At 48.8% G+C, this 24,754-nt stretch overlaps 1 protein-coding gene across 1 annotated transcript in view; it reads left to right on the forward strand.

Annotated features, from left to right (window-relative positions):
* The first annotated feature begins 2,484 nt into the window (after window positions 1-2,484).
* Window positions 2,485-24,754, forward strand: part of RIMS3 (regulating synaptic membrane exocytosis 3) — a 410,413-nt gene continuing 388,143 nt past the window's right edge. The window contains exon 1 of the mRNA XM_078683765.1: window positions 2,485-2,701. Coding sequence (XP_078539891.1) covers window positions 2,485-2,701 — 217 coding nt within the window. The remainder of the gene's footprint in view (window positions 2,702-24,754) is intronic.

Here is a 24,754-nt window from a genome sequence, read left to right on the forward strand (position 1 = left end):
TGAACAATTGACCATGCTTTGACCATGTACTTTTATTTGGTTATATGGGTCCACTGGTAGATGAAACAACTTGCCCCACTTTTTGCACCAACGGTGGGAGCATTATCAATCAATCCGTGGATGAGGGTATGGGGTTTGCCAAACTGGTACCTGCAGTAGTTGCCCCTTCTGAAAAAAAAGGGACACTGGCCGACGCGTTTGTTAATTTTTGGCCTTTCTCCAACATTCCTGGTCTGGCTAAGAGCCTTGTGGGTTTGGCTCAGGAACGACTCATTCAACTGTAAATTCAGCCTTGGTACTGGGTGAATGACGGTGTGGCTTCTGCCCAACTCATGAAATGGAGGCAGCGTGTAAATTGACATTAGGGTACCAAGCTCTTCCAAAAGAAAAGCATTTAGAGCTGTCCAGAAAAGTGACATGTTTAGAGGTGGGTGGACAAATGACTAAAATGCTATTTTTTTTTAATGTTAGGCATACTTTGAAATATTGGCATGGGCCACTTGATTTGTGACAGATCCTGTTCCAGAACGATCAGCGTTTCAGAGGCATTAACATGCTGGACAATCTCTTAATTGATAACATTTATAGTGCCACTACCCTGTGGGGTCTCAATGTGCTCGTCTATTATTTGCTAATCAAACAGGCGTGTCTTCACCAGCCAGAAGTCTAACAGTGCGGGTGATAGCTTAATAATTAGCACTGAATTCCATAGCTTAGGGCCTTGCACTGAGAAGGAACAGCCTCTATTGAGTTCTTCGTGTACTAGGCAGGTCCCTCCTCCACAACACTCCCAGCCAATCAGATGTATTAGTCTGTCTTGAAATCCCATTTTCCCAGAAGCCTGTCTGTACTGTAGATGCAGGCCGTGTAATTGGGTAGAGTGTTTTTTTGTAGAGCAGGGGTTACACGCGGGTAGACAGAGACCATTCACTAATTTCACAGGGTGGACACTGTCCACCCTACCAAAAAAATGGGCCCCCATGAAATATACCCAACTTGTCCTGGTGTCGTTTTCAGACACTGGGACACATTCAACAGTGCCTGCACGTTGTCTACTGTCATTCCGAGCAGCAACCTGCAGGTGGTGTGGGGGCTTTGGTATTCTACATTCCAGATGGGCCCTAAACAAGGTAGGAGTTAAGGAGCCATCAGGACTCCTTTTGCTTGAGTATCCTGGCTGGTACCTATCTGGAGCATCACACCTAGATGTAATGCAATGGAGGGGAAACAAAGGCACACATTTTTATTACTTCACAAGTACTTATGAGAGGTATGCTTTTGGCTCTGTTTAGTCCCTATATATGAGCTATGCATACACTGCAAGAATGTCAGATGTGTTGATCTGTCCCAGGATTTACATAGATAACAATTTAAATACCACTATTTTGTTTTTATTTCTTTTATAGCGTTACTTATGCCAATGCAGGTGGCAGACCGCTTTAAATCACATATGCACATATGCACATTATAAATTGATAATAACTCATATGTGTGTACATTAATATACAGGATGTGTTACATAAGGCAGTGAGGGTTAAAATGTGTAGGAGCCACATGTCCTTCATAGTTCACTGTGCTATATTAGAAGGATTACAATTTAGGAACTGCAAGTAGCAAAGGGATCTCTATGTTAAAAGCAGTAGCTCACTTACCTATCCACATAAAATAAAAATAAAAATCTAGCATCTGCATGTTACAAGGTGTTCTTTGCAGGAGACACAATACCTCTGTAGGCTACTTGGATTCAAAACTGGGACTAGACAGAACACAGATCTCACCTGCAGATGGGTTAACCTCCAGAATTATCTCACCATTATTACCATTCCCTGAGATTTTCTGGGCATACAAAGATCTCCGCAGCAGGTGTCTTAACCCCATAATATATTTTAAAATGCAAACTTTGCAAACAATTAAGCAGAACAGATTTACTGCCACATTTCTCCTTGCAGCCAATTTCTTTGCGGCAGAATTCCAAAAAGAAATGTTTACATTGAGCTCCAGATTTTGCGTTGGGGTTGTGTTACTTTTTTGGCACAACCCCAACACTAAATCTAATTGATTAAATCTTGTAACACACTCAAATGTGGTCATGATAAACCTACTAAACATATGGGGGCGGTCTTAAGATCGAATGTCACTTCTTGTCATGTCACTTCCTGTGAGGCCATGGGCTGTGATGCCATTTCTTGTGATGTCACATCCTGTAATATCACGTGCAATGTCACACACTTTGATATCAGGCGCCATGATGTCACTTGCATGCTGCCTAACTTGGTTAGTCTCCCCACTTCTTTTGTTAGGACTTGTGCCCTGTTTTAAAGTAAATCTGCAATTGTGTGGTCAGCATATAGGTCCATTTTGAATGAGCTCTGTTTGTGTAAAAAATCTTAAACCGCCACCTGTCTGACCGATCCCAACCTCTCTTCCCATGCAGCATCTCCGACTCCTTTAGACTGCCAGAGAGCACGACCACCTCCTACCACCATGTTGAACGGGGAGACAAGTGCCACTGCTCGGAACGTAATCCGCAGCTCCAGCATCAGTGGGGAGATGTATAACATTGAGAAGAGTAACGCAACACCGCCGGATGCGGCCACCCTCAGCACCAATAAGAAGAGACGCTCCAGCCTCGGGGCCAAGATGGTGGCCATCGTGGGACTATCTCAGTGGAGCCGCAGCACGCTTCAGCTGAACCAACCAGGTAGGACCATCTCCAGCATCAAAATGCCTTCCTGTCACAGGCTGGAATAAGAATATCTTCTACAGAACAAGCACAGTACCACCACGGCAAGCTTCCCTAACACACTCAGAACACGTGCCACATAGCAAGTGGAGGCCCGTTCTTTCCCACATACAAAACTGGTATAGATTGTGGAGCGACTTTGCAAGATTCCTTCACACAAAACAGGTACACGGTGTGGGCGGAACCAGTGGATGGTTATGTCACCCAATGAGCAAGTACAACTAAGACGGCAGAAATGGAGCCTAGCAAGATTACTTCATTCATAGAACTGGCACAGCCCGGGGAGCAGGAGAGCAATCACTCTTCAAATACTAAGGGCCTCATTACAATGTTGGTCGGAGTTGCCTCCGACTGACACTGTTGTGGAATCGGACTGACCGACCTCCGGTCGACAGTTCTGACGCCTAATTACAATGCGATACTCTCATTCCCCTATGGGAGCTTGTGTTATGGCCGTAAACTGTTCATAACACAAGCTCCTATAGAGAAATGGGAGATTGTGTTAATCCCTACACCCCGTGGCAGGCACCTAAGGGTGCCTGCCACTAGATGCAAGGATCAACAAGAGGGCACCTATGCTGCCTCCAACCAAAGGCCGCAAACAGAAGGGAGACCTGCTAGGGGCCCCCAAACATGCTTTCCGACAGGCTTCCCATGTCGGAAAGCCCGGCATGGAAAGCCTGTTAGAAACTTTGCATCGTAATCCGGATGGCGTAAAACGCCGTCCATATGGATTACGGGCTGGTTTCCGACTGGCCAATGGGGTCCTTGAGCCCGTTGCAATCCAGCCGGAAGGACCGGCTGGTTTCAATTCTAACTGGCTGTCTTGTGTTCAGCAGGTCAGAATTGAAACCAACAATACCTATCGGAAAGCCTTTGACCTGTCATTGTATCCGGCCCCTAACAAGTAAAGCATCACATCCGCAAAGCATGTTTACCTCACTCACGACGGGTATAGGCAGCAGGAGAATAATCACACTTCACACACTGGAGTGAAAAAGCAGGCCAAGCAGCCTTGCAGGTTTACTTCACACACAGAGCAGGTACAGCCCGGACAGCAGGAGAACAATCACACTTCATATACTGAATAGGTAAAGCAGGCACACTAGCATAGCAGGTTTATTTCCCACACAGAACAGGTACAGCCCACGTAACAGGAGAACAATTACACAGCACACACCCAATAAGTGAAGCAGGCAAAGCAGCATAGCATGTTTACCCTCACATACAACAGGTACAAATCAGGCAGCAGGAGAGCAAGCACACTTTGTGCACTGTTCTGGTAAAGTAGACTCAGCAGCCTAGCAGGTTCATTTCACACACAGAACAGGTACAGGTACAACGTAGGCAGTGGGAGAGCAATCACATTTCAGGTGAAGCAGGCACAGCAGCCTTGTAGGTTTACTTCACACACAGAACAGGTACGACTCAGGCAATAGGAGAACAATCTTACTTCACGGGGTAAAGAGGTAAAGCAGGCACAGCACCATTGTAGCTTTGCCTCACACACGACATGTACAGAGTAGGCATCAAGAGAGTAATCTGCTACACACCCAGAAGAGGTAAAGCGGGAACAGCACATTAGCCAGTTTACTAAACACCCAACATATACAGATCAGGCCGAAGGAGAGCAATCACACTTCACACTCTAAATAGGTAAAATAGACACAGCCGCCTACCAGGTTTACTTCCTAAACAGAAGAGGTACAGATGTGGCAGCAGGAAACAGTCACACTTCACATACTAAAGAGGTAAAGCAGGCCCAGCAGCCTACCAAGTTATCTTCACACACACAACAGGTACAGCCTGGGCAACAGGAGAGCAATCACACTTCACACACTGAAGAAGTGAAGCAGGCACAGCAGTATAGTAGGTTTAACTCACACATAGCTGTTACAGAAGCCCAGGAAGTAGGAGAGCAATCACACTTCACACACTGAAGAAGTGAAGCAGGCACAGCAGTATAGTAGGTTTAACTCACACATAGCTGTTACAGAAGCCCAGGAAGTAGGAGAGCAATCACACTTCACACACTGAAGAAGTGAAGCAGGCACAGCAGTATAGTAGGTTTAACTCACACATAGCTGTTACAGAAGCCCAGGAAGTAGGAGAGCAATCACACTTCACACACTTAACTGGCGAAGCAGGCACAGCAGCCTTGCAAGTTTACATCACACACAGAACAGAAAGAGGTATAGCCCAGGCAGCAGGAGACCAATGACACTTCACACTCTAAAGAAGTAAAACAGGCTAAGCAGCCTCGCAGGTATACTTCACACACAGAACAGGTACAACTCGGGCAGCAGGAGAGCAAGCACACCTCACAAACTGAATAGGCAAAGCAGGCCCAGCAGCCTAGCAAGTTTACTCCACACACAGAACAGGTGCAGCCTGGGCAACAGAAGAGCAAATGCACTTCACGCACTGAAGGGGTAAAGCAGACAGAGCAGGCGTGCGGTGTTTACTTCACCAACGAAACAGGTAAAAAACCTGGAGAGCAGCAGAGCAAGTTTGCTTCACACACAGCAGCAGTGCAATGACACTTCACACAAGGGACAGGTAAACCAAGGGCAGCAGCAGGAGACCCCTATCATGCACAACACAAGTAGAGCGCGTGCAGCAGCTGCATAAACCAACTTCATACACAGACAGCAGCAGCATGAGGGAGGGGGTGTATATGACAGGCCCTGGGACAGAAGAAGGTGCAGTGCTGGTTCATGATGGACAGGCGTCAATGTGCTTCTCTGTAAGATCCAAGCCTACTTTGCAGACCTGACTACCTTTCATGTTTTATGTACAATAGATCTGGAATTGTCAGCACTAAAACACCATAAGAGGTCAACCTAAAAAGCGCTGCTATCTGTTATTTATTAAACTTCTCACGGCTCTCCAGAAAGTAAAATGCTTTGTATCGTCAGATGCTCTTTCAAAGTTCTTAAGACACAAGTCTGCCATGTTGATTTTGTGAAACGCATGCCAATGAAGGGTTGCTTCCTTCTTTAAAGAATAAGTTCAGTTCTGACAGATGTGCTTGGAGAAATATGGCTAGGAATTCCGCCATAGTTATGTAGAAACTAACACGCAACAGCTTTTTATTTAAAGTGTTGCTTTAATATTAAACCAGGCTTTGGTGGTGAATGGGAAGGCTGTGCTTCAAAATGAGCCCATTAACATCCCCGGAAAGCGTTGCACACGCGCTGCTCTTGATAATGCCGTCAATGGAGTCCCTTTAAACAAGGCACGTGACACTGCGAAGACCAGGAAAAGCACGAAAAGCAGCAGTGCATGAAGCACGCAAACATCTGCATAAGATACAACACAGATAACATCAGTGCAAGCTTCTTACGCGCACCAGGTACTGTACATGTAGCAACAGTACACGCTTCCTCTACACACAGAACAGACACAACCTCTCTAATTCATCCACATGTACATTCATACATCAGGTACAGCAAAGGTAGTGAAGTTACCCTAAAACAAAACCATCAGAACACAGGTATCTGAAGTGCAAGCTTCCCACACATAGATCAGGAACAGCTCAGGTAGCAGCACCACCTCCTTCTTCCTTCACACTCAGAAGAGGTACAGAAAAGGAAGCATCAGTGCACATTACCAGCACACACACACCTCAGATACAGCACAGGTTGGGGCAATGCAAGATACACACACAAAACGGGAACAGCACAGGTATCTGAAGTGCAAGCTTCCCTCACATAACTAAGAACAGCACAGGTAGCAGCACCACCTGCTTCTTCCTTCACACGCAGAAAAGGTACAGAAGGGGAAGCATTGTTTCGCATTACCAGTACACACACACCTCAGCTACAGCACAGGTTGGGGCAATGCAAGATACACACACAAAACAGGAACAGCACAGGTATCTGAAGTGCAAGCTTCCCACACATAAATAAGAACAGCACAGGTAGAAGCACCACATGCATCTTCCTTCACATGCAGAAGAGGTACAGAAAAAGAATTATCGGTGCACATTACCAGCACACACACCCAGCTCAGATACAGTACAGGTTGGGGCAATGCAAGATACACACACAAAACAGGCACAGCACAGGGATCAGTGGAGCAAGTTTTCCTTCCACACGGACCAGGTACTCACGCGTAGCAGCAGTGAACGTTTCCTCACGCCGATGGCACAGGAACGGCATAGCCAGTAGTACTGAAAGCTCCCTTTACTCGCAGAGCAGTCGCAGCAGCGACATCAACAGTCCATGCTTCATTGGGAGGGAGAAGGGGGGCAAGCCAGACTGACAACCTTATTGTGTGTGTGTAAAAGACCGCTGTATTGAAACAGGTGCACATCACAAACTTTATTAACTGGCTCTTTACCTTACAAAAGTAAACCTCTCTAAACATCGAGTTACCTGACCCCTTGCCTTTCCTCCCCCCGCCCCTACGACCCCACATGATAAAAACCTCTCTCACCCTGCAAAACACAATACATAAAATGCAAATACATTACATAAATCCACCATAATACACAAACTTATCCCATAACCTTTGACCTTCTTACCACCAAAACCTAACCTCCTAACCGTCTTCCTGCAACTGTAACTAATGAGCACCAATGTAAAATCTCCAACCTGTTTAACCTTTCCCCGTTCCTGAACACCAACTCCCCAACTTAACGCTAACTACCAAAAATCTAGCCAAACTTGGCCAACTTCCAAAACAAACACCGCCAGCACCTGTTCGAAGCGACAACATACAATTCACAAACCCCTGCGCACCTGTTCCAACACGGGCCCTGTCAAAAACTTAACAAAAACCACCTCAAAAACCACTAAACCCAGGGAGGGTGGGCGGGGACAAAAACCTATCCTGCAGCACTCCCAGCCACCAGGTTACCAAAACCTAAAATTGTGGCTGGGCAGGCGCTGAAACCCCCTATAAACCCTTTGGGCTTTCTTTCACAATTGGGCTGCTTTTGGGCTATCCCAAAAGCAGCCCAAAACAGCACAACATGGCTGCCACCATCTCGCCCCCCTCCCCCTCCCAATCTGCCTGGGGGGCAGACCTCGAGGCTCGGCTTCCCCCCAAAAACCCCTTGGGAGGGAGAAGGGGGGCAAGCCAGACTGACAACCTTATTGTGTGTGTAAAAGGCCACTTTATTGAAACAGGTGCACATCACAAACTTTATTAACTGGCTCCTTGCCTTACAAAAGTAAACCTCTCTAAGCATCGAGTTACCTGACCCCTTGCCTTTCCTCCCCCCGCCCCTACGATCCCCACATGATAAAAACATCCCCCACCCCGCAAAACACAATACATAAAATGCAAATACATTACATGAATCCACCATAATACACAATCTTATCCTATAAACTTTGACCTTCTTACCCCCCAAAACCTAACCTCCTAACCGTCTTCCTGCAACTGTAACTAATGAGCACCAATGTAAAACCTCCAACCTGTTTAACCTTTTCCTGTTCCAGAACACCAATTCCCCAACTTAACGCTAACTACCAAAACTCCAGCCAAACTTGGCCAACTTCCAAAACAAACACCGCCACCCAGGAAAAGTCGGGAGGATAGATGGATACACCGCCTCCCTATTTTTCCTGCCCCTCTCCCCTCCCCCCCCGTTCCCCAAAAACCGGGCGGAACCATCTGATCCTCTAGCGACCCCTAACAAACCGCGACAACACCTCGCGAAGCTCCAGCAGGAAAAGATCCCACATGGGACAAATTGACCCCATCACCCCCAAACAATTCCGGGCCATCATACCCGATATCCTTGTACCAGATCCTAGAGAAAACCCAGGTGCCTACAGAACCTCACCATCTCCACCGTCACCTCCTCCTTGCCCTATTGATTGCCTGAGGATGCACCGCGCCCCTCCACCCCCAACGCGGCACAAACTCTGTCCACACTACCACACATCCTGACCACCTCCTCTTTATCTCACCCAGGCCACTCTTCATGGCCCTCATAAGCACCAGACCAGCCTCCCTCACCATCTCATTTTCCCCCAAATGCAGCACCAGGACGTCAGGACACCTACCCGCTATCACCATGGTGTTGAGTGTGGGTACCAATTCCCGCCACAACATACCCCCTTTACCCTTCCAACGTATGCTAAACACATTATGGTTGAAACCCAAATTTTCTCCAAAATAACTGGCTCGCCCTGCAACTGGGCCCTCCTAACAAAGTAATGCCCCCCGATCCAGACCGCAATGTCTCTGGCGAGGGGATCCGCCACCGAATCTAAAAAGGAAACAAACAGTAAGTACCACTGCCACCATAGCCACCGCACGCTTTAAACGCTGGGCGTGCGCCGAATGTACCGCCGATAACAGTCCGACGACCATCTGCCCAACCACATGCTGTCCCCTCGCCCCTGCCCCTGCTGGTGCGCCTCCGACGCCGCGCCAATCCAGAAGAATGGGTGCCAAAGCGCTTCCCGTCCAGCCCCAACCCCTTCAATGCCTTGTGCAGAACCGCCAGTAGTTGCGCCTCCGTGACACCCGACGTCGGTCCCAATGTCGTAAAACAGCCGCCCCGCTGTTTTCAGTCTCAATCTCCCCTCCCAGGGCACCTACCCTGCGACGCAACCGCCAACAATGAAACCCAGCGACCTACCGCCCTCTGATCCGTCTTCGCTCTCCTTAACCACAACCATACCTCCCCACAACAGTTTACCCATAAAAGCGATCCCCGCCATCATGACCTGCATAAGCCCCTTGCCAATTACATCCAGGATGAACTGCAATATGTCCTCCTGCCTCCCCTACAATCCAAAACCGTCACACACCCACCGCTTCCGAGAAGATCTGAACATCCCAGACCAGGGCCCCCCCCCCCCTTGCATGGGGATCCCATTGAAATGCTGTAAGAAAAAACGCCCCATCCGTAAATCCTCCTTCACTCCCGGGGGCCATCGGACGTGGTGACGCGGCTGCTGATGCCCCGCCAATGCCCTGGCCAGCCTACTACAAAACTCCTCCCTACACGCACCACCCTGCAAGCAAAATTGAGGTGGCCCAACAGCACTTGAATCTCCAACACTGTAACCTGGGGTCGTGCCAACATCCACTCCACCAACTCCAGCACATGCTGCTTTTTTCTCCAATGGTAAACGGGCCTCCACAGCCCCCGAGTCCAGTTCAATCCCCAAAAATGACAGTGCCGTGCCTGGCCCCACTGTCGCTCCGGTGCCAGCGGCACCCTCAACTCCCCCATGAGCTCCCTGAACCTGTCCAGTGCCTCCTGGCAGTCCGCGGAACCAGGGGAGGCGACCAAAAAGAAGTCATCCAGGTAGTGCGGAACACCTTGGTGACCTATCCGTCAGATGCTGCTTTTTCTCCACTGGTAAACGGGCCTCCATAGCCTCTGAGTCCAGTTCAATACCCAAAAAGGACAGCGCCGTACCTGGTCCCACTGTCTTTCCTGGCGCCAGTGGCACCCCCAACTCCCCCATGAGCTCTTGGAACCTGTGCTGTGCCTCCTGGCAGTCCGCAGAACCGGGGGAGCAGACAAAAAAGAAGTCATCCAGGTAGTGCGTGACACCTTGGTGACCCGTCCGTTCCGTAAACAGCCACTTCAGGAACGTACTGAAACACTCAAAAAGTGCACCTGACATCGAGCAGCCCATCGACAATGCTTTGTCCACATACCAGCAGCCATCAAACTGAATTCCCAGTACGCCCCACTCGTCTGGATGGACTGGGAGCAGCCAGAAAGCTGACTCGATGTCGCACTTTGCCATCCTTGCTGTTGCTCCCACCGACACTACCAAGGCCATGGCCGCATCAACGGAGGAATATGAGACCGTAGTCTCCCGCTCATCGATAAAATCGTTCACCGAGCCCCCTTCGGGCCAAGACAGGTCTTGTATCAACCGAAACTGCCCCTTCTCTTTCTTTGGCGCGACCCCGACCGGGGAGACAATCAACTCCTCCAACGGCCAATCATCAAAAGGACCCGCCAGGCGGCCCTCGCACACCTCCTTCCCCAGCTTGCTCCGCACCACCTTTGGGTGCTCCTTGGTGGACTTCAAATAGTCAGCCCACCTCCTCCGCCTGGGCCCGTCGTACCCTAGTCTGAACCCTTCCTGGAACCCCCCTACAGATGTTCGGCGGCCCCCGCGTCCGGGTAGTCGCGCACCGCCGCCACTAGCCGATCCACTTTAACCGGCATATGAGCCCTTGGGCCCAGGACCACCATCACCTCTGCCGTCCCCGGCTGCCTGATTGGAGTTGGCCCGCTGACCACTTGCTGCCCCTCGCTGACCCCCTTTGGATGTGCCCGCCGCGTCCCAGCACCTGACCAGGGGGTGTCCACATTTTCCACAGCCGGAACATTCATGCCTGAAACGGCAATGCTCTCGCTTACACAAACCCTTGTTGTAATCCCAACATGGCCCCACGGTGCCGGACTGGTTCTTGGTCCCTGCCCCCACCCCTCCTTGGGAGGGCTGACCCTGAAAGGGCTGATAGATGATGGGAAGTCCACTAGCTGTAAAAATGGTCTTCCCTGGCCCCGCCAACCCCATCGTATGTTGCCAAAGGTCGGTATCTAGCTCGCCCCATTTGGCCTCCGGTGCCCTGAACTATTCGTCATATTGGACCCAAGCAAACCCGCCCCTCGTGATTTGGGCCTTCCGTATGACGTCCATGTATTTAAACAAGGACACCGACCGCTCCGGAAACTTCTCGCAATACACGCTCGCAAAAATCAAAAAGGCTGCAGCAGTTTTCTATCATGAGAGGCACTTTCGGCCTCTTCTGGAGTTCATACTCCTCCTCCTTTGAGCCCTCCTTCGCCCTGACCTCCCGATGAAGCAACTTAAGGATCTCCACGTACTCCCCCTTCCAAATCAGTTCCTTTGTAGCCAACATCAGGTGTGCCCCCAATGGCTTTGTGACCCCCATGTATGGAAGCTTTGTAATCTTTAACTCCTTACTCTCTGGCTCTGCAACGTCCTCTCCCTGTGCGCCCGCATCCGTCGACCCCGTCCCGCCAGCGGACCCGGTCACCACTACCCCTTTATCCCCATCCCCCAACACCTCCTTGCCTGCCGCGCCTGTGTCCTTGCCCGCCGGCTCCTGGAGCCCCTCCTCAGGCCCAACCCCCTTATCCGTCACATACTTTCCTTTGCGCAGCCACACATCCCCAACCCCCCTTTCCCCCCACCCTCACTGACACCGAACTCGCCGCGGAAGCCACTGTTCCCGTACCTGACACCAATGTCTCCACCGGCCGTCCTCCACCATACCTCTCCAACGCCGCCTCTCTCGGCTCCCAACGTGATGTCCGGGCCCTCCGCTCTCGCTGGCCCCGTGACCTCTGTAAAATACTATCAACACCATTATTACGCCCCCCACCGCCCTCACCATCAAGCCACTCTCCTTCCTCTAAGCTATCTTCGTCTTCCACAACCTGCACAGAACCTGCCCCATATCTCCTTCCTGTCGGCGGCGCAGACTGCCCCCTGCCAGCCACATCAAACAAAACGCGCGTGTTGCTCCTCCAGTGCCGAGACTCCACACCAACCACCGCGGGCTCCACCAGCAGGCCCCCGAGCGCCCCCACCACAGAGCCCTCCCATGGTCCCCCGCTCCCTCCTCGCCTACAGCCGCACACCCCAGGGTCACGCTCGGCCCTTCCCCCCAACCAGGGGCCTTCACCTGCGTCCTCGCCATATTCCGGGGCGGCGAGCAGGCCAGAACGGCCGCCGCCACACCCGCCGATGCACTCCTCACCGGACGCGCCCTCCGCTGGGGGCCCACAAGGAGGTCCTTCCGCCCTGCCTCATTGAGCAGGCGGATGGCCTCAAGAACTAGGATATCCTCGGCCACCGTCACACAGCACCACAAGGGAGGTGAAAACACCAACCACACTAAACAGAAGCCCCAGACAAAAACCTATACAGAAGCCCCAGACAAAAACCTATCCTGCAGCGCTCCCAGCCATCAGGTTACCAAAACCTAAAATGGTGGCTGGGCAGGTGCTGAAACCCCCTATAAACCCTTTGGGCTTTCTTTCACAATTGGGCTGCTTTTGGGCTATCCCAAAAGCAGCCCAAAACAGCACAACATGGCTGCCACCATCTCGCCCCCCTCCCTATCTGCCCGGGGGGCAGACCTCGAGGCTCGGCTGCCCCCCAAAACCCCCTTCTCACATCCAGCAATACCCCACAAACAGCGGTGCATGCTTCCCTCACACACGGACCAGCAGCGCTGACGCCAGCGGTGAAGGTCTCCTCACCCAAGCACAGACAGGACAGGAACAAGAGGAGCGGTAGGAGAGCAAGCTTCCGTACTCGCCGAACTAGCAGGGAACACGCTTCGGCAGATACAGTTCCTCTCACGCAGAACATATGCAAGTACTTGCGACAGGAGTGCTACAATCTCTGACACTGAAAATGCACAACACGGACAGCAGGAGCACAAGCCGGTCTCACACAGAATAGCGAAGGCACAGGAAAGCACAAAAGCAGGCTCAACAACAACACAAACCTCCGTCGTACACACACACATACAACAGTAGAGCACTAACAGTGACAGCGCAAGCTGGAAAACAAGTGCAGCACTAGAAACAGTGCAAAGCAAGCTCAGGCATAGGGTGACAAACCGTCCGTAAATTTCACGGACCATCCGTTATTTTGGCATGTTGTCCGTTATCATTCCTTTTACGGACACCATTTGTCCGTAATTTTGGGGATGTCAGCAAGCTGTGCTGTTCCCCTGGAGACGCCCTAGGAGTTTTATGTTCTCACTATCGGGCCTGCTCGCACTTCTCTCTTAGACTGTAGTTAATGTGCTCGCACTGCGCCAGCCACTCCCCGACCTCGCACAGACTGAGGACTGGCCCATTCTCATTCTGACTGAGGCTGATTGTCACATATAGAATGACAATGGGCCCTGGGGTAGTTACAGCAGGGGGGTGTGCCTTCTCAGGAATCTGCCTAGGGCATGGCATTCTGCATTTGTCTCGATGTTCCAGGTCCTGCATAAGAAATTAGAATGTAAACTGATGGGCATAAACTTTCATTTTCTAAGCTGCGTGAGGTGCCATACCTGCCGTGAGGGGAACGGCCTAGCAGGCGGACTTTGGGGCAGAACACACTCGCGCTGCGCCTGTGACATCGCCGCCGTCGGGACCACACTTCCCAGGTGCCCCGGCGGTCGCGGCGCGAGTGACGCAGGCAGAGCGCCCGGAGGCGCCGTAAAACAGAGGAGCGCCGAAGCGCTCACTGGGAGCGAACTTTCATTTTCTAAGCTGCGTGAGGTGCCATGCCTGCCGTGAGGGGAACGGCCTACCAGGCGGACTTTGGGGCAGAACACACTTGCGCTGTGCCTGTGACATCGCCGCCGTCGGGACCACACTTACCAGGTGCCCCAGTGGTCGCGGCGCGAGTGACGCAGGCAGAGCGCCCGGAGGCGCCGTAAAACAGAGGAACGCCTCTCGCCCCTGCGAGTCGTGCGCGGGAGCGCCCGGGCGAAGCCCGGGCCAAGGGCGGGCCCGTTTAAGCCCGTTCAAGACTGGAGAGGCCGGGTCGGGCCACCCCCCTTCCATCTACTACCCAGCATATCCGCGTGAGTAGATTGCCTAAATACATATTTGCATCTAACTGGGAGATTTGCTATGCCGCCTAAAGAGGCAAAGGGGAGAGCAGGTGCTGCAATCTTTACGTGAGCTATGGACCAATTCATAACAAAGATGAACAGTGTTGTTGATGAGGGGATTACCACAATGGAGCGACGCGTGTCACATGAATTGGCTACCGCAAGAAGATCTTCGATGGGACTAATTGCGAATGCTCGGACTCCTGATAACTTGAATGCCAATAGTGGCTTAAGTGCTTCCCCCATTTTAGAACTTCCGATCCCACAGCTTCCCGTTTGTAATCTGTCACAGACTACCCTTAGTAGTCAGTCCACAGCCTCAGAATCATTGTTGTTATCCCCCCAAATGTTTCCTACTGCGCCTAGCATAGTAAAGGTGTATAATACTAGGCAACAGAGTGGGAAAGACCCAGGGGCAATCCCAAAAAATATACAACAATCAGTAATCAACATTGGCGGGAGAAAAAATAAAGGTCGTAAAGCCAGGAAAGCTAATCCATCTATTGCGGAGCAACCAGTCGTAAATTCTCCCCGAGGATTGACAGACTCTTCCCTGCCTAGCAGGGTGACCCAAGATTTAGATGGGTTGCCAAGCCAAGAAGAACGGCAGGGGGCGCTGGAGGTTGAGTCTAATGCTATCTATGATACTATTAAGCTCCTCCTAGTCCCATTAGAAGAAAGGTTGAGCAAGATTGAGGTCCATTTAAAGAGGATTGAACGTGATGTTAAGGGCCTTGTTGAACCCACTCTAAGAGTTATCTCGCCCTCGGTTACTAAATTGTCTAAAACTCGTAAGGAAAAGGTTCCCGTTTCAGCCACCAACAAAGAATTAGCAGCTTCAAATACAGCCCAGTCGGTTTTACCTGTTTCTGCAGCTACTCCTATTGACAAAGAATTAGCACGTCCCAATGTAAATAAATCATGTCAACGTAAGAAGATCTCAGAACAAGACATGTCTGGTGGGGGGCATCGACTATCCAACTTAATATGGGTAAAAAAATCTTAAATCTACCCCCGGAGGTTTGTCCATTTGTGGTGGTCCTGGCAGGGGTTCCAGAATTGGGAAAAATGAGGGAGAAAGCCCCACAGAATTATGGAACAGGGTCGTACATTGGTTAAATATGAATAGACCCTTGCCCCTGCACTTAGTCGGTAAAATACTTATGATCCGAAGGGCACCATGGGTGGGACACCTGGCTAAAAACATAAGGGGTGTTTGTATTTTGATTAACTTTAACAACCCTAGAATTGTTGATTATATCTGCAACTGGAGATATCCTAGCACAGGCACGACTGTCCATTCCCTCCCACTAACCTATTTCTATCCCCCTGGCTATTTAGCCCCTCAGTTGGATGGATGGACAATGGTTCCCCAGAGCGGGAGGGGCCCAGCCCAGGGAGAATGGCCTATGCCCCCAATCAACATTGATAGTTTTTTTCATCATAACCGCTATGACTGTTTGGAGGCAGTTGATTGACCCGATGATGTAGTAAGAGAAATAAGTATTTCCCCTTCCCCCCTGGGTGGTTGCTCTTCAGACTCACCTGCATTGCAACAGCCGGTGGGTTCAAAGTCCATTGATATAGTCTTGGACACTGGGAGTATTATTAACATTGACGCCAACCAGGCCCTAGGTGAAACTGCAGGTGTCCTAGTCCCCAGTAGGGTCTACATTAGCAATCTTAAAATTGTTTTGTGGAACGTGGCAGGTCTGCGAAACAAGCTTTTGTTACCAGATTGGAATAGCTTTATTGATGGGTACGACATCTGCATGTTTCAGGAGACATGGAGTTTGGAACCGCTGTATAAGCAGGGATTTTCTTGTTTCTATGTACCTGCCACCTCGGTTGGATGCGGCCGTCCTTCTGGTGGGCTTATGGTATGGGTAAGGGTCGACCTTAACCTTAAGATTACTCACCACACCTCCTCATATCCGGATATCATGAGACTCTTTATTGAGGGTATGAATGGTGCCCCCGCTTGGGAATTCTTTAATGTATATGCAAGGGGTACCCAAGGGGGGGCCAAGTCGTCTACCATCGATATTTTAACTAACTTGCTGAAGCTGTGTGCTCCTGACTCCTTAGTCCTGGTCGCTGGTTACTTTAACTGCTCGTTCGAACCTTTGGCAGTAGATGATATTCTTGGAGTGCATGAGGATGATGCACAATGGGGCGTTCCGTCTCTTACCCTCAAGCCTGTGAGGAGATGGTCTCCTGTAGTCATTCATGAATGCTTTGATGATCGAAACAGGTTTAAGAGCTGCCAACGGCCGTACTACCTCCGATGCTCAGGGAGCAAACACCTACAATAGAGTATCGTGCGAGAGTAGTATTGACTACATAATGGTAGACAGGAGGGCTTGGAAGTCAGTGGTGGATATGGTCATTATACCATCGGTGGAGAGAGACCATAACCCCCTGTCCCTTACATTGCTAGATCCATGGCACAGTATGGAGCGTATATCATCAAATAGTGGGGGGCTAATAACTAAGCAAATTATACCATCCAACTGTAATAGATTTCTTAAGTGGCCTAAGTTCTGTCTGGATGAACCTAGACTGAGTGTGCTGGATGGAATTCTTGATGAGCAGTCACTAAGGTTATCTGTAGTATGCAATGAGGCGGCTGGGCCAGCTGAGGTAGAAACCATTTATACTGCCACTATGGATCAGATTGGTAAGTTGTTTACGGTCCCAGCCAAAAAGAGTCTGGCAACTATCAAACCAGCCCAGAATTGGTTTGATAGTAACTGTAGAAGGAGGAAAAATAATCTAATTACTGCCATTAAATCTTCTAATCCAGTATCTGTCCGGCTGGCCAGACTGCACTATAGACAGGCTATAATAGCCGCCAAAAGGGCTTGGGAAGAATCCCATTGGGAAAACCTCAAAGATGCAAGCCAAGCTAAGAATGGTAACTTATTCTGGGCATTAGTCAGAAAATCGACTGGCTGCGACTTGAACCAAATTCCAAATCATATTACAGACAGTGAATGGTTTGAACATTTTGCTAAACTCTATGGTGGGAATGAAGTGCCAGGGGCTCCAGGGTTTTTGAGCGGTTTTCTGGATGCTGGTTCCCGGCGGCTCGCACCCACTAGAGTTGATAAAAAGGAGGTCCTTACGGCAATAGCTAAAATAGTATCTGCTAAAGCCCCAGGACGGTGTGCCAGGTGACCTTTTTAAAGCTAATCCTGACGGTTGGGCAATTTATTTTACTACTCTGATAAATGCACTGCTAGCAGGTTCCCCTGTTCCTAATTCATGGAAGGCGGCCGAGGTGATTCCTATCTACAAGAAGGGCCCTAGGGAGGATCCTGGCAACTATCGCCCAATTAGTCTTATAGGCGCTGGGCAGAAATTGGTGGGCAGGGTTCTCCTGGAGAGGATCCTCTTGTGGGTAGAGGAGAATAACATCATCTCTCCTTTTCAGGCAGGCTTTAGGGTATGCACAGGTACGGTTGACCAAGCATTTAGACTGTTACTCCTTCATTGGAAGGTGGTTACCATTGGCAAAGGTGGTCTTTATTTGGCATTTATTGACTTAAAGACCGCCTTTGACCTGGTCCCCCGAGACTGCCTGTGGTTAATCTTGGAGGAAATGGGGATTCCCCCACCAATCCTAAATCTTTTGGCCCGCATGCACGATGGCACCTACGCCCGTATTCGATGGGGATCCCAAGGGCAAAAAACGGATAGAATACCTGTGACTCGAGGGGTACGCCAGGGCTGCGTGTTAGCCCCAACACTATTTTCGTTATTTGTGAATGGTGTAGTCTCTTTTTTACTTGAAATAAACGCAGATGCTCCGGTTCTGGCGGGTGATAAAGTGCCCACCCTGCTTTTTGCAGACGACACGTTGCTGGTCTCAAAAACCCCCGTGGGTCTGCAAAAGCTGTTGAACCGCTTCTGTTTGTTTTGTAAGCTTAGGGGCCTTGTCATAAATACCTCGAAAACTAAGCTTCTTTATTTTAACCCAAGTAAGTCCTCTAGATCTACCCTCTCCCTTGATGGAGAATCACTGGAGCGTGTAAAAGAATTTGACTACCTGGGAATTAGAATTTCACAAAACCTAAAGTGGCAGCCTCACATTGATAAAATGGTTTTAAATCATAAAAGGGTGGTTGGTGCATTAGGGCGTGAACATCGTATGTCTATCTCCAAGCCCATTGCTCCTGCCTTGGATATTTATGCTGCAAAAGCTGTTGGCAGCGCCCTTTATGGTGCAGAGTTGTGGGGTTTCGATTGCATCAATGGTTTGATCACTTCTGAGAATAAGTTCCTTAGGGAGCTGATATCCCTTCCAAGGGGCTCCCCTATTAAACCATTATTGAGTGATCTGGGTCGCCGCTCCATTCAGGACCTAGCCAGGTTACGGCCTCTCTTATACTGGGCTAGGTTATGGCAGACCCCAGAGCTCTCAAAGTACCTAGATGGTTTGAAAGAGGTCATGAAACTTAATGGTGCCCATAAAATTAACTGGATCCGCAATATAAAGAAGTTTCTGCATGAAACTGGCTCGCTAATTGATTGTGAGCTCGGAGTTCCTTTATCTAAGGCCGAAACTAAGCGAGCTTACTGGAATTGAGTTGATGAGCATGATCTAAGGGACCCAAACCAAGGAACGTTGACTGAAGCGTTCAAACAGCACAAACCTAAGCCTCGCCTGGAGCCTTACTTGGATTTTATCAAGAAACCAAGAGACAGATCCCTATTTATTCAGTTCAGGTTGGGAAACCTCCCTCTCCATGATTATACCTGTAAATGGAAGCCCCCGTACCAAACCTCACCTGACTGCCCAATTTGTGAAGGTGTCATTGAAAGTATCGCTCATGTTTTCTTTGTATGCCCAGCCTATGTAAAACCCAGACAGAAATGGCTCAAAGCCGTGTGTTTATTGCTCGGAACCAGGGATCATTCCTCAGCACTTAGAATACTCAAGGCTGACACTAGTACAAGCTTAGTGTGTGGGGTTGCCAAATTTGTGAGCTGGGCTTGGCTGATCAGATCAAAGGCTACGAGATGACCTTAGTTTTAGCTAAATTTCTAACAATCACAAAGCTGCTAATGTTTAATATGCCTTTTAAACTATTTATTGTAATACGAATGTTTTTATTGTATCCTACTTTTTTTAAGATGTAATATCTATGAATTGTGGTTTCTTATATTTTGTATGTGCTTTTATGATATCTTGCATATCGAAATAAAGCTTTGATGATAAACTCCCTCAAAGCAAGCAACAGTAAATGTTCAGAAAGTATTTTTGTGGGACCAAAACAACTTTAAAGGTAAAACATGCAACACATGAAATCCACAACACAATTTAGTGAAAGGAATACTTTAATGATTAAAACAACAAAAACGTTTTTAAGGGGATCAAGATGTATGATTATTATAACATTTTTTAAAGAAAAAGCAAAATGTGCGATCTCATCTGTCAATGTTGGACTATGTGGATTAGGTGACTGGGTTGTAGGTACCTTTTCAGGCCAACTACAATAATGCATGGGTCCCAGCAGTTCACTGTAATCAACAGTTTTACCTTGGGACTTTGGGGTGGTCTTTTAAAGTATGGTAGGCAGCCCAGTGGGTCAGTGGAGGCCCTTCCTCACCATCCATGAATTGTCGACTATGCTTGGAGATTTCCACCGTGTCTGTAGACATCATTTTGCCATAAGAGCTTCCACCAGTGCAGCAGAAGTACTTTTGTCAAAAGCAAAATACCAGCTGACCGCCATGGTATGGTGCCAGTAGACATTTTATTTTGCAGATTCATTCCCCCAGACTGTTTTTTATTTATTCAAAGTTAAACAACAGCAGCTCTAGTATGTAGGCAGAACATTTTTTTAATAAATATTTTTTTCATTTACTTTTGATAGAATAATAAACAGATATTCATCACAACTATAGCATCTGTTGTGAAAGGTAAATTCACAAAGGACATCGCTACATCGGCAAAGTCCATCAGAGCAGATCTTCCAGACTACTCTCAGCAAACATGCCTTCTCATGACCATGAACTGTAAACAAAATTTCAGACTCAACAACCCAGTGCAGTAACTATACAAATAAATTATGATAATGTGAAATACCACAAAAAGACCTGCACAGTTGCTCAAAGCTATGCACATACTGAAAAACTGTGAAGTGCACGTTTGTCAACCTAATCTAAACTTTTTTTGACTTTTACTTATTTTGGTTGTCTATTTACTTAGTAATTGTAATGTCCTGCGGGACACGTTCTAGTGTTCTGCAGGAAGCTGTAATCCCAGCCACTCCCTCGAGGGCTGGACACACTGCACCCCCACACCCACCCATCACGGGTGCCACGAGTGACGTGGGCCCGTCAATAAAAGGGCCCGGGTGCATGCTCGAGGCTAGTTACTGCACTAACACTCCTGATGTCTGTGTCCATAATTTGTATAATGTGGGCCTGAGGCCCACTTTACAGTAATATACTATACGCAGCAGCAGCGCAACTTCCGGTGGCGCCGCCTGTCAGGGGGCAGCAATGCCAGCCTGCGCCCTTCCAAGCACATATCAGCGCGTGCCCACCCACAGCTCCTGCCGAGCAGTGCACCTGGTGGGGGCGCCCACCAGTCCCCAGGGGGATCCCTCTCCCTTCCTCCCTCCCTCCCTGCCCGCCTTGTCATCCTGCCATCAGTCTGTTTATTCTTTGATTACCGCCTTGGCATTCACTTGAACCCGGGAGCCGGGGGCTCTGTTTCCTGACAGGGCCATCATTACCGAGCAGCGCTGCATCCGGCCGCGCAGATTAGCCCCTGCCATCCGCGAGACGCTCCCAGCATTCATTATGGACATTATTCCTCTGAGCATCAGCTCCCGGAGCGCTGTCGGTGAGATAGCACAGTGGGTGCAGGCGCCTATTGTAGAGCTCTTCGTGTAACACACAGGTGAAACGTTTAATATCGTTAAGATAGCTCAGTGGGCTAACGTACCTGTTTTCAGCCCACAATTTACAATTCCGCTATAAAAGCTTACTTGGTTAGATCGTCTACCTAAGACGCGGCGTGTGAGTAACTTGCAACTCATAGGTTTGCGCTCCATTAAGAAAGTTGAAAAAAGGTTGACGTGTCTGTACAGATCTATGCCTACCAGCAGGTGCCAGCTTTTTAATCGCAGTGACAATGCTCAGAGGGTTATTCTACCAACTGAACAGGCTTGCAATAAGCAGGCCACTGATTCCAGCTGCAGTAAAACGGGTCAGCCAGTTGAGTCCTCGTAGCGATGATCTGTTTGTACCATCAATCAATCAATCAGGTCATTTGTAGAGCGCACTACTCACCCGTAGGGTCTCAAGGCGCTGGGAGGGGGGGGGGTGCCGCTACTGCTCGAACAGCCAGGTCTTGAGCTTCTTCCTGAAGGAGAGGTGGTCTTGGGTCGTAGGTTTGCATCCTGGCGGGAGAGACTCGACCTTGTTTGCAATGAGGTTGATAAAATAAGTACATTTTAAAGCAACAACTCAGTTCAAGATGTGCGTCGAGGAAGCCGTCAATTCTAGAAACATCTTTTGGCAGGCCGTGGTTGGAATTTAAGGTATGCTCATTCATTTTGCGAAATAGGAGACTGGTTCGAGCACAAATAGTCTTGGAGCGAAACACTTTCCACTCGAACCGGCCTCCTGCTGGTATCTCTTATGACTTTTTTTTAGGTGAGGTTTGCATTAGCATGAAAATATCACACGCGATTTCGCCAATCTTTTGTTTGGTCTAAATGTGTAATATCGAATATTCTTTTGGCAATTTGGGTAACAAATTATATGATTCTGCACTCTAGCTTCGCGCGCATTTTTGCTTTATGGCTATTCACCCTTCGAGAGCATTTGGCGACGACATGACCTATAGGAAAGCCTCGAAATAATAATGTCCAACCAGGAAAAGAATCTACCTCAATTTCTGCTTCTGTCTTGCTTCTGTGATCAAGCCCAAAGAAAGGGCCGAAGCGGCCAGGATGTGTGAGGGTGCTTCGAGCACATGTATTCTTACTGGGCGCGTCCAGCCAATGGCGTCATTTGACCTCATGTCCACAGACAGAGGCAGTCTAGGCAACCCTTATTGATTGCGACTGGGATCGATGCACGACGAGGGAAGGAGGACGAATTGTCTGTTCAGTGGAGGGCTCCTTTAAGGAGTAGACAACAGGCTTCGCCAGACTATCAGGTTCACTAAGCAGGCAGTAGACTCATTGGATTAAATCTTTGTAATTAACAATTGCCCGATTGCTTCCGATTATGTTTTTGTGCACTCGTGTCCTGGAGCTTAATGCAGTTAGTTCTGCACATGGACGTAAATGCTGCTCACATGGCTGTAGGATTGATCCTCGAGCCGTACATAACGAGCCTGATTTTTTCTTTCCCTCTTCTTGTTTTTTTTAGTTTGTGACTTCGATAAGAAGGTGCCAGGAGCACTAATTAGGGAAATTTGTATTCATTTTTAAGTCCAAGTTTTGATAACCCAGGTGTGATAAATATCTATTAATAATAATGCACATTGAGTGGGTTATTATGGGGTCTGCCCTTTTCAACCACTGCCTTTCTCCAACCACACTCTTTCAGTCGTTGGCTTGTGAGCTTGCCAATCACGTCTTTCCTCAGTCCAGAGGGTACTCATCTCCCACCGAGAGATAGTAGTGTTTGGAAGTATATCCTTCCACTTCATCACTTCATCTCAGGGGCTTTCATTGAACTTGAAGGACAGCTTTACAGCTTGAAAGCCTTCTTTCTGCTTTTGCTGGTTCGCTCCCTTGGGCCTTTCTCTAATGAGTGTACCTTGGCTCCTTTAGCACAATAAACCAAGACCTTTTGGCTTTGTCAATGCTTGTTTAGTCGGAGCCATTACTAGTATATGGGGTCATGGTGCTGAATGCCATGAAAGGGTTTCGATACAAACTAGGAATGCTTTACACACAGTAAGCACTGAAACTCTTCCTGCAACTTGGGTTTTATCACATGTAAAAGACGAACTGAAGGGCATATTATCAAGGACCGGTGTGAAAATGATCGCCGTTTTATCGACAGGAAACTGCAGATAAAACTGCGATAATGGGCTTGATAATACGCCCTTGTTAATTCCCATAGAAGCCCATGTTAACATCAGAACAACTGTGCCTCCAGCTCCTCGCACAGTTAAGTGCGCACAGCTCCCCACACAGCTCTCCACACAGTCCATGAGAACCATGGGCCACACACTGCCTCTCGCCTTGTGCAACCAACATTTCTGTGTCCATGTGCCTCGGGCTGTTCTTAACTCTGTCCCTCCCTGGCTCACTCTCTTCACTTTGTCGATCTATGTGCCTCAAGCTCCTCGAAGTCTCTCCATGCACCTCCTGCATCCCGTTCTGTCTGTCCACGCGCTGCTTATGTTTTACAAATATGCTGTCATGGGCTTCAATCTCCTTACACCGTCAGTTTCCCAAAGGTTCCTCACACTGTGTAGGGGCTCAGGTTCTTCACACAGTCTGAGGCCTCCAAGATCTTCGCACGGTCTAGCGCCCCTAAGTTCCTCACACATTGCAATGATCCCAAGCTCATTGCACAGTTGAGTCTGTATGCCCAAACTCCAGCTGTATAGTGCATAAGCGAAGCGTGATGGGGACTCTCAGGAAACAGGATGTCTCTTCTAATTATCTATGGTAGTAGAAGCTTTCCCACTCTTGGCCCAGAAGAGAGCAATGCAAGGCGTCCTACACTCTTCCTTCTCAGAAGAGAGTAGTCTAAGTCAACCTCTCCCTAAAGAGAGCAGTGCAAAACATGGCACTCTCTCCCTTCACAGAAAAGAGCAGTGTAAGGGCTCATACTCTCTTCCTTTTCAGAAGCGCGAAGGCATCCTATTCTGTACCTTCTCAGGGGAGTGGTGAAAGACACACAAGCTCTCTCTGCTGAAAAGAGACCAGTGTAAAGCATCGTACTCTCCCCTTCTCAGAAGAAAGCACAGTAAGGCATCAGATTCTCCCCCTTCGCAGAAGAGAGCAGTGTAAAACATAATAGTCTCTTCCTTCTGGAAGACAGCAGTGTAAAGGATCATATTCTTTGCCTTCCCTAAAGAGAGCAGTGTAAGCAATCATATTCCCCCCTTCCCAGAAGAGAGCAGTGTAAGAAATGATCTTCTCTTCTTTCTCAGAAGAGAGCAGTGTAAGAAATGATCTTCTCCTTCTTCTCAGAAGAGAGCAGTGTAAGAAATGATCTTCTTTTCCTTCTCAGGAAGAGAGGAGTGTAAGAAATGATCTTCTCTTCCTTCTCAGAAGAGAGCAGTGTAAGAAATGATCTTCTGTTCCTTCTCAGAAGAGAGCAGTGTAAGAAATGATCTTCTTTTCCTTCCCAGGAGGAGAGAGCAGTGTAAGAAATTATCTTCTCTTCCTTCTCAGAAGAGAGCAGTGTAAGAAATGATCTTATTCTCCTTCC

The sequence above is a fragment of the Lissotriton helveticus genome, chromosome 3_1, assembly GCF_964261635.1.
Source record: "Lissotriton helveticus chromosome 3_1, aLisHel1.1, whole genome shotgun sequence".
In the NCBI taxonomy this organism is placed as follows: Eukaryota; Metazoa; Chordata; class Amphibia; order Caudata; family Salamandridae; genus Lissotriton; species Lissotriton helveticus.